Raw genomic sequence first — 10,829 nt, 5'->3', positions numbered from 1 at the left:
TTGGTTCATGTTGACATCTGCAATACTGGCCTGAGCGAGAAATCCCATCTTCCTATATTGTCCCAAGGCACAAATGTGGCTGTAAGATCTTGTGAGTTAGTATATCACAATTTTCTTCCAAAAACTTCCTCCCAACAACTTCCTGCTCTCACTGTCAAATGAGTTTTCAGTCAGACTCTGCAATGGAGTTCCAAGGAGAAGAGGGCAGGCAGCAGTAGGATATTTTAGTATTTAATTAGCTGTAAAATTTATTAACATTATCACATTGACAGAATTAACATGGTGCAAAACTTTTAAATTCCTAGGCACCAGAAGAAAGAAAAATCTTGAAGACTTAAAGCTAGTATTCAAATTCCAAACCAAATATTTGAAAATGAGCCTACAGTTTCCTAAATCCACAATTTTCAAAATTTTGCGTTTTCAATGCAATCATCTGTTAAGATTTTCTGAAGTTAAACTACTGTATTTCATTGCTTTTTCACAATGTTTATCAAGGCATCCAAGATTTTACGTGAAAAATAAAGATACTTTAGTAAACTTGGCCTTTGTTTTCCCATATATGATCTAATTAACACTCTGTAGTCCTGTTGCAACACAGAGACTGTTACAAGCCATTTTCTCTGCATCATCCTGGCTAGAACGTGAAATACCAACATCTTAGACTGTGCTCATCAGTAGCTTCCACATCAATGACTGTCAATTAGAAGGACGATACAAGACAATTTGTAAGTAAACACAGTATTAAAGGTAAAATACATGGAAAACAGCTCAATTTCTGCTATCCTCTTCAAGCGCCTCTTGATTTATTATCCCACAAGTCCTTTTATCAAAAGGCTTATTTTTCTTGCTATTCCTGTATTCCATGTTTGTACATTGGAAACTGCTATGGTGTTTTGAGCATTAGTGAAGTTGCTAAATTCAACAGCTGAAAGCTGAGCAATTTATAGAATATTTACTCATTGTGTTTCTTTGGCTCTCTTTACATGGATTTAATCACAAAGCCTGATGAGACAAACATTTTTACTAAATACTCACTTTTCTTTTGCTTTTGAAGGATTGTAGCCATTATTTTGAAAACACAACTTTTGCTGAAAATCCAGAACTACATACAGGATAAAAACCAAGGCACTAATTTGAGAGGGGGCAGGGAAGAGAAAAGCACCTCTGAGGAGGGTATGGCTGATGTGGCAGAAGAGCGTTATATTGGGGGGCGTGGTGGCAGGTGGGTGGCACAGAAAGAGTATTTTCATATTAAAAGACAAAGAAAGAAATATTACATGTTGCCATATAACTTGCAACTTTTCCATCCAAATAAAAAAGTTTAGTAATTTCTTAGAAGATTATTTGGCTAAGTTAAAAACTCAGCAGGCCAGTGGGTACAGTGAAAATCAACTCAAAACCTAAACAAAAATTTTAAAGCACATCATTTATTAAAATACCATCTTAATTTTTATATAACAGTTAAGAATTTAACTTTAGAAAGTTTAATAAGTGTAAAAAGCATCCCTTGATTTACTTATTGGGCCAAATTTACTTTTTTGCCTAATTAAGCTGATTTCAGCTGTAATAACAGCTATTTAAGCAAGGTGAATTTTGTCCAATGGACACAAACACAGGGAAGAATATGAAAAAGCAGTGGGTTTAGAACCTTGTGCATTTTGCAGATCTTCAGTTAGTACTAGCTGTGATTCAGAGCATCTCAAACTATAAACAGAACTATTTAACGTGAAAAGACACACTCTGTCCTTGAGATCTAAAAGTTATTGGGAAAGGGAAGTGAAATTTTGGACCCGTCTTTAGAAAAATTTGCACTTAGTGTGCGCATGTATAGGGAGAGACAACAGAAAATACTTGCCAATGTTGCTGTAGGCTGTTTATTGAAGTTAAGTAAGTTTATCAAAATCAAACTGTGCATTGTTAAAAAGCAAGAGAAGTGATGAAGACATGTCTAAAAGTGGACCTGGTTGCTCACAGAGTTGGTGCAGTCTCCATTCTTCAAGGCTCTCAAGTGCAAGCTGGATTAAGTGACATTGTTTGGTCCCACAGATGAACCTGATTTGAACAAGACATTGCACCACAGCCTTCCTGAAGCCATTTCCATCCTGAGTTACTGTGTGTTCCTATGATCCTTGTTTAACCTTATTGCTTTTGGATTGATTGCATAGCCTATGTTGAGTTTAAAATGTATGGCAGTGAATAGAATAGAAGAGTTGTGACCTACAGTGATCATCTGCTTTAACTGCCTGACCACTTTAGGGCTGACCAAATTTAAAGCCCATTATGAAGAACTGTGGAATCCTCTGACTCCTCCCCCTCAGGGAAATCCCCAAAGCCTTGCCTTGGAAGACTGTATCATAGAGTTTTCCCCATTTAGGCTGATACAGTGGACTTAACCCATGATGCTCTGCAGCACTGCTGCCAATCTACATTAGATTGCCTCCCTCAATGCCCAGTTGACACTGCACCCCAATTATTCATCTCTCTTTTCCGCTACAGGTTACTGCCCTTTGCCCTGCCCTTTGCCCGCCCCTGTGCCCTCAGGTCATTGGTCACTGACCCCATTCTTAAGTCGTGCAGACCGCATAGTTTTCTTTTTTGTCTGTGGTTCTTTTGGCATGGTGGATGTAACAAACCCTCGCTGGAATATATCATACAAAGACCCTTCCTGTTCCACTGCTGAGCTATCTGTGGCATGTGTGTGTATGGACTTGAAATGGCTTCTTCTGGCCTTACTCTGAGCAGTTTCTGGAGACATTTCAAAGAAGGCTGCAGCATTTCTACCACCCTGCCACACTGCAACAAAGGACATTATCCAGATGCCTATTTTTGACCACCAACAGGCTCAGGGTATTAACTACCTCTCTAGAAAGCCTGTGCCAGGGTTTTACTGTCCTCTCAGAAAGAAAATGCTTCTTAATGCTCAGCATGTACTTCCTCATTTCCCCTCCTCTGGCAACTGAACACAGCAGTGATGTTGCCCCTCAGCCTCCTTCTCTCCAAACCCCAGCACTCCTCGCAGGATAGGCCTTCCAGCCCTTCTACCTGCTTGGTTGTCTTCTTCTGGATGTATTCAGGTGCCTTAGCATTGTTCTTAATTTTTGTGACCTAAAACAGCACATAGTTTTAGTCCTCGTACTAAAACTTCCAGATAGTACTCGTAACTATCTGAGAAATGCATGTATTTTATTATTGGCTTTTCGCAAATATTAAAATGAATATTATATGTGTTGTGTAAGAAAGTAATGCTGTATTAATTCTCTTAAGTACTGTGTTAAATATAGTTTTAGGTTATAAAAAATGTTAAAATAGAAACTATGCTATGTAGGATACTTTTTTTTAAAGAAAGGACTTGCAGCGAGATAGCAGCCACAGGACGCCTGAATCTTTCAGAGAAAAAGTATTTATTGCCTTCTTATCAGAAGAAATTAACTTCTTCCCGCCTCGAAGGTGCTGTTAGGATTCGGAGGAAGAAGCTGACGATGACCAGACAGAATCCTGTGTTTGAATGGCATTTATGCATCATGTATGAAGTGTGTGAATATGCAACAGACTATTGTTTTTAAGGGTTAATCCTTTGTTAACAGGTGTCCATTTACGGCTCGTGATGCCCAGAAAAAGGTACCCGGAGGTCCGTAACTGTTTGTTTTTATTGTCTCATATTGTCCTAATTCAATTTTTCCAAATTGTTATTACTCCAATTGTACTACTATTTTTATAACCATTTTATTACTATTAAACTTTTAAAATTTTAAAAACAAGTGATTGGCATTTTTCACAACTAATATCAAAGCTAGAAAAGACAGGAACCTCCAGGTTATTTTTTTATTCTATTCTGTTTCAAATCCAATGTCACCTCAGTCTTTTGAATTCTCTTGGTTGGATTTTCTAATTTATTTTCATTTTTGCTTTTCAGTATTTGTAACTCTATATGTTCTGTGTGAGTGCTCTTTAAAAATGTCTACAGACGTAGTTTAAATTCATAGAGTTCAAAATGCTTTCCAGAGTAGCCTTTTAAAGTAATTTATGGTAGTATTACATATAGTAATTTAAGTCTAAGTATATTCCCAGCCTTCACCCAAAAGAAAAATGAAAAAGCTGTTTAGAGTCTGAAAACAAATAAGACAGTAAGTCTGAATGGACTTATACTCAGATTTTAAAAGAGTCACAAATTTTTAGTACTTGTATTAGTAAACAAATAATAACTTTATTAAAGAAAGGAACATTTATTCCTTCTGGAGAGATGAAATAGGAAATTGGGTAAGACAGGTGCATACAGACCAAACAAGCTTTGTTGGAAGCAAAGATACCACCATTATATTTAAAGTATTCTGGATCTGTTCCAAAATGTATGTCACCCAAATATCTTGTTTTCTTGTCAGTGACTTATCTCTTTGACTGAACAGGATGGAGATCTGTGAATTCTAATTTTTCAGAACTTGGGATTAGAAGTCTATTTCTATATAGTATATTCATCCATTGTGTGGTACTGTGACAATTTTTCAATAGTCTGGTTTTATTTTTTTAAAGCAAGTCCATTTTAGAACTGGTTTTGTATCAATGCAGAATTTAAGCTTTCTTTGTAGTCTTTCCTACACTAGCTTCTAGCTTTTATGGTGCAGATATTCTCTGTATTTAGTGCATTTTCCTCCTCCTAGGCCCACATTTGATGCCATTCACACACACATTCTCTTTTTATAGATAAAATATTTGCCCTATTTTTTTATTCAACATCTCTTTTTCACAGTAATACACTCTGGACTGCTTTGGTGTTAACCAGTTCCTGTATTTCAGAGCACAAGATGGTTGTTTTTAAGGCTAAGTGAGGGAATAAAAAAATTATCATTTAAAAATACTCAACGAAATTTGTCCTCACAAAAAGCAAGTAAAATGAAAACCATTATTTAGAAAGAAAAATAAAAGAATACATGTCTTCTGCCATTATCCTTTGAACTGTTTTTGATGCTGTTGTTCCATATATGATCACTATTTTTGAGCTATGATAATATGTATAATTATTTCTTGTATGCATACCTCCCTAGGCCTGTTTATATGGATTTCTCCAAAGCGGAACTTTGGAAGCACATCTGCTTTCCCTTAACAGCCTCTGTGTGCTTGGATAATTACATGACTGAAATTTATGGCTTATAATAAAGAAACATAAAACAGGACTTAAATTAATTTTAGGATTTTTCACACGTATTTTTGTGGTTTGGTCTGTTTTGTAATGATGCTTCATTTTTGAAAAATGCTAAGCCAAATAATTACTTAAACTACATTGCAGGGTGATAATATTTTAGGAGTCACAGTCATATTTTGACCACTGATTTTCTGTAAACATATTTTTTGACCTCTGCCAAATCTGGTTGGAATAGGATGTATAGTTTAAAAAAGTTTAATGTGAGAGAGTGATATTGCATAAAAAAATTAAAAATAGGTTCAAACTTGTACAGTCCACATTGTGTCCTATTGTCGGTCTCAACAGCAAGTAGAAGAGCACTCACAGTGGTCCTATATTTAATCTTATCATTCTGGAGAATGACAAAGCACTGCAGAATGTATGAATGCTGCTTATCTTTTTGAGGAGTGATTTCAGTATAAAATGATACCATCATCTCTTTTATGCCACATCCTTACCACCAAGAGTAATTCTGGCTTATTTGTAAATTACTGGCATACATGTAGATTGTTTTCCACTGAGATGACTTTGTTAGCCACTCACTATACTTCACAGTGCTTTTAAAAGAAAATACAATAGAGAGAAGTTGCCAGTGACCTTGATTTTATTTAGAACCACATAAAAAAGTTATGCCACAGCTTTGGTTGACTGGAATGATACATATACTTAAATTTTTAGGTTTTCTTTTTAAATGGTAAACAAGGGTACATTCAGTTGTATGCAAGACCAACATTGTAAATAACATAATTACCCTATGAAAAATGAAATGCTTGAAGTATATAGCTGTGAAACCTTTAATATTTTTGGTATTGAATCAGCATTGTTAGAAATCATCTGCTGAAGCCATTTCATATATGGTAAACACTGAAAAAAGACCCTGTGATGAAGTGAATGTAAATAGTAACTAGTGAATGTAACTAGTGCAGCTCGCACTGGCTCTGGAGACAAGTAAGAGCCCTACTTAAACATTTTACTCATAAGCTGTCTTCTGCAGCTTAAACATGAAAGGAATAACCTAACTTGTAGATATGAAGTCCATTCTTACTACTCCGCCACTTGAACTTAAAGAAGTGGTCTATATTTTCATACATTTGGGGTACTGATAACCCAGTAATTTTTCATGCCTCAGAAAAAAATTACAAAAATTGCTTAGACTGGATAATTATTCTAAATAACACCATAACTCCATGTTTCACCAATTTAGAAATGCTTCTTACATCTCATAAAATGTTTATTTATTTTCTTATTTTTGTTTTGTGGTTTTTTTCTGGTTTTTTTTTTTTTTTTGGTTTTTTTTTTTTTTTTTTTTTGTGTTTTTTGGTTGGTTGGTTGTTTTTTTGTTTGTTTGTTGTGGTTTTTTGGTTTGTTTGTTGTGGGGTTTTTTGAGAGTTGCTGTCAACCAGTAGCTTGGAAGGAGGGAGGTATGAAAATTCCCAGGCCATGACGAATCCTGAGTATTTTGCAACAGTACGCACTGAGTTCTGGTAGTCCACAGTCTCTCTCTGTGCTGAAAGGATGACAATAAATCATAGGAGGAATATTTACAATTTTCAGAATAAACCTAGCAGCAGACCAGCTGTAACATTTCTCATTCTACAAAACCTGCATTTTAGTATCACGTTTTTCTAGAAACACATGGCAAGGAAAATAAAACTGTCTTTTTTAGTAAGCAAAAGAAGGTTTTGATAAAAGATAGTTTATAGATATAAAAGACAGTTTTATGTCTGGATGATATACAGGTATCTGTATACAAGCATGTGTACTAAACAATAAACAAGAAGGTAGATTTGAATGTTACAGGTCTGATGTAAACACAGGAAAAAGAAAAAGAGTAGTTAAAAGTGCTGACACATGAACTCACTCCATCATGCCTAATTATTGCAGCTATTTTAATATAATATAATTAAAATGCAGAAAATATCTGCTTATCTCCAAACCAGGGAAAAGACATCTCTTTGGAAATGTAGTTACATTTAAAAAAAAGCCAAGATGCGTGTTCTGTTTCAGCACACAGAAGAAATTCACAGGGAGATTATAAACTCCTGAAAATAGAAGTTTATGATGACAACAGACAATGCTTTCAATACAGTGACAATAACAAAACCACTGTAATACATACCATCTTGTTTTTGTACATGTTTACAGTAGATATTTGAAGACACACAAAAGGTTCACGTGCAGCTTTTCCATTAAAAGCTGTGACATTCATCAAACTGATAAGTATATTTAGAAAATGAGAAAATATGCTTGATGTAAATACTGTGCACATTAGTTAACCATGTATAAAGATTTTTAAGTGCACTATGAATTGCAGATGCAAACGTGAATGGCTTTTGACAGCTCCATAACTTGCTTGAATGCACACTAAAGAACTGTTTAAGAGGTTGTTTCCAGTTTTGTCTGATCATTTCTTCTCGGAAGGAGTTTCACCACAAAGTTCTGCATCTACTGAGGCCTCTTCAAGAGATGGTTTAATATTAGACACATTAACAGGACATCCAAGGGTAGCTGTACAGATAGACAGAAAAGATGTATTAGATTTTATGCTTAATATCCATGCTAAAAAGCAGAAAGGCAAGAAAAATGCATGTTATCTAGCACAGAAACAAGTAAGCGAGACTATCTAATGAAATCAGAAATCCAAGTGAAATTTGGTCTCTAAACAGCACAACCATCCAAGGGCAGACAGTGTAGCAGGCCAACAGTTCAGATTGAACACACTAATGACTGAATGCATCATCATGTTATTGTCAGCTTTAGTCAGAACAGAGTCACAGAGCTCTACATTAGGTGTTCAGAAAACATCTTAGAAATTTAGCCATTTAAAGAAATAAATTTGTCTTACTTGGAGATAGCTGTCATACTTCAAAACCAAAGCTCATGAACTTCAGGCCATAGAAAATTAAACAATTCAGAGGATAAGAGAAAGTAACTATTAACACAGTTTTACTGTTAAAGTTATTTGTGCAATGCTATTGAATTCTCACTGACCCACAACATGATTCTACTTATGTAGGGAATGTTAAGAAAAAGCTGTCCTATGAAATCGTGTAATATATAAGGAAGAATTATACTGCTGGAAATAATCAAGTTAGTCATTCTGCCTTTGACAGAATTTACTTACATAAGGTTAGTTTCTCCACCACTAGCCTTTCAGGCAAAGTTTCAAGTGGAGTTGGTTGAATTTTTGCAGGGGTAAATGTATTTAAAGAAATTTTCCTTCCTGAAAGGGGCATCATGTAAGTTGGAGTAGCTGAAATGATGGGGGGAAAAAAAAATCATTAATAATAAAAGTATTCTGACCTAAACCAGATGTCAAAAACTGCAGCCACAGGACTGTGTATCCATCCAGCAAAATAGATACCACATTTATACAACCAGCTGCTCAGCTACCAATTTTTGACTCAAGTGTCAAACCCTTACAATATGAAAGACAAATCTTAAAATCTCTTTTTTACAACAGAAAGCAACACAACAAGCTCATGCTGTTAAGGCAGAATTTCAGTAATAGGTGCCTTGCCAGAAGAAGGCAAAAAGCATTTGTGCTATTTCTCATAGGTTAGGAAGATTGCACCTGAATAGGCTTTAAGTCCAATATGTCTATAAAAAGTGCACACAATGCATTAATCTCTAGACAACCTCTAAATAGTACAGAAAAGCAGGAGAACTAAACATCTATGACTTTAATTGTATCAAGTCTATTTTCCAATCACTCCTTGGTAGAAAGGTGACAACCATATGCTAGGAGTATGACACATTTTGTTTTTCAATATTTCTTCATCTTGTATACTCTCAATTCTGAACTGATATTGAAGACACACAAAATTCCTAACCAGTATAAAAAGACATTTTAAGTAGCTGAGAATTTTCATATACTTACAAACCTCTCTGAGCTCTTTTTCAGTTACATCAATTTTCTTAAAATTGCTTATACTCCTTCTCAAATATAGGGGGCATACCCTATCAAATAAGCTGCTGATTAAAATCTAAACTGCATAAAATAGTGGGGGAAAAACTGAAAATTCCTGTAGTAGAAAAAAGGGGTAAGTCCAAACAGGTAGAATACTATTGTATCAGTACTTTGATAGGAAACAGTACAAGTTTCTTTCTTAATCAAAGAATAAGTCTTTAGACACTTCCTTAGGAAGGATGATTTTCAATCACCTGACACATCCTATGATGTGGTAAATCTGACCTAACTTAAACCATTTCCAAAGACACAGCACTAGAATCACAATGGGAAATCACTTCCCCAGAAACATGCACATGGATAGAATTCAGCTGTATTTCCTTTCCAGATCACCTAAACTTTAAACATGCAGCATGAACTGCTAAAAGCTAAGTAATTGTAAAGCACTCTACAGGTGAAACTCCAAGTAATACTGAAAGAAACAGGAAATAGTGAAGTTTTAAGTGTAAATGCAACACTATTCTCCTGAGGTTACTGACAATGCAACATTACAGTATAAAGCTGGGAATACTGCATGCTCCCTGAAAAGCATTACCTGTAATTCAGCTGAGTGTGGACAGTACAGAGAAGTCAATATAATAATAAAGGAAATAAACTATGATTTCATTAAGTCCTTACTTTACTACCTCCACCAACAGAGACGCTACTTCAATGAATTACATATGTCCATACCCACTAAAGGTACTGCAAAATGTAAAATTATAGTTTATGTACATTTTCATTTTCTTCAAAAGCAGTATCCTTTTTTTTTAACAAATTTACTTGCTAGCTGCAAACACTGCGGAGATTAACTAAACAACAGTTAAGAATTTAAAATTAACACAATTACAAACTATAACCAGTACATGTCTCCTGTAGATTTTCCCTTGATGGAGCAGCAACAGAAGCAAGAAATTCATCCACCTGCTTCAGAGACAAGGAATTGTGTAGAGTTTCCAAAGGACAAATAGAAGGCACCATCGAATACAGTTCAAAACCTAAAATAAAAAAATAATAAAAAAAGAGATTTCCAAACATAAGACAGAATTTAAGGTACTGCATTAATGCATGATAAAAAATGCTTCGTTTACATGACCACGTGCAGGCATAAGCCTCTTGAAATCTTGGAAATTAAATATTACAGGAGTTGGAACAAGATGAGCCAGTTTCCAGCTAAAGATACAATACATGGGATAAAAGTCCCGTGTACACATGAAGTACCTGTGTACACATGAAGTACCTGTGTACACATAAATTATTCCAACATGAGAACTGTGTCCTACTCCCAAATCAGTTCATGAAAGATAATCTCCCTTTAAGACAAATTTAGCAGATCACAAAAAAAAAAAAAAGTCAGGAAAAGGTAGTTATGTATCCTAATCATTCTAATACCTGGCACAAGACTAAATAGGTAATTTATTCATGCAAGAAAGGAGGGATAGCTATTTGTTAGCAGAAAAGAGCTGAAAATGCTGTATCTTCCACGAAACAAATTTGCAGAATTCATGTTCTATCATCTTCAGTATTCTGTGAAAATAAACTGTTGTCTTTAATATCAAAGGAAAACCACTGTTAGCATTTTTATATCTTGAGGTATACAAGATACACTTACTTTCTGAGACAGATATACACCTACCTTTATGCATTTAAAAACAGTATTGAAAGACTAGAAGTTTCATATATTGGAACAGGTAAGTAAAGGAA

At 35.0% G+C, this 10,829-nt stretch overlaps 1 protein-coding gene across 17 annotated transcripts in view; it reads right to left on the bottom strand.

The window, feature by feature from the left end:
* Positions 1 to 5,762: 5,762 nt before the first annotated feature.
* The window catches only part of PPIP5K2 (diphosphoinositol pentakisphosphate kinase 2), a 48,781-nt gene continuing 43,714 nt past the window's right edge, over positions 5,763 to 10,829 (bottom strand). For 14 of the 17 annotated variants that reach the window (XM_063179718.1, XM_063179716.1, XM_063179717.1 and 11 more), the window contains 3 exons: positions 9,992 to 10,123; positions 8,301 to 8,429; positions 5,763 to 7,684 (listed from right to left, as the gene is read on the bottom strand). In XM_063179718.1, coding sequence (XP_063035788.1) covers positions 7,581 to 7,684; positions 8,301 to 8,429; positions 9,992 to 10,123 — 365 coding nt within the window. In that variant the 3' untranslated portion in view covers positions 5,763 to 7,580. Of the gene's footprint in view, positions 7,685 to 8,300; positions 8,430 to 9,986; positions 10,124 to 10,829 lie in introns of those variants that run through there. The other 3 variants (XM_063179725.1, XR_010031047.1, XR_010031049.1) reach the window with 3 other exon arrangements.

The sequence above is a fragment of the Melospiza melodia genome, chromosome Z, assembly GCF_035770615.1.
Source record: "Melospiza melodia melodia isolate bMelMel2 chromosome Z, bMelMel2.pri, whole genome shotgun sequence".
Taxonomy (NCBI): domain Eukaryota; kingdom Metazoa; phylum Chordata; class Aves; order Passeriformes; family Passerellidae; genus Melospiza; species Melospiza melodia.
This window is presented reverse-complemented; position numbering and strand designations above follow the sequence as displayed.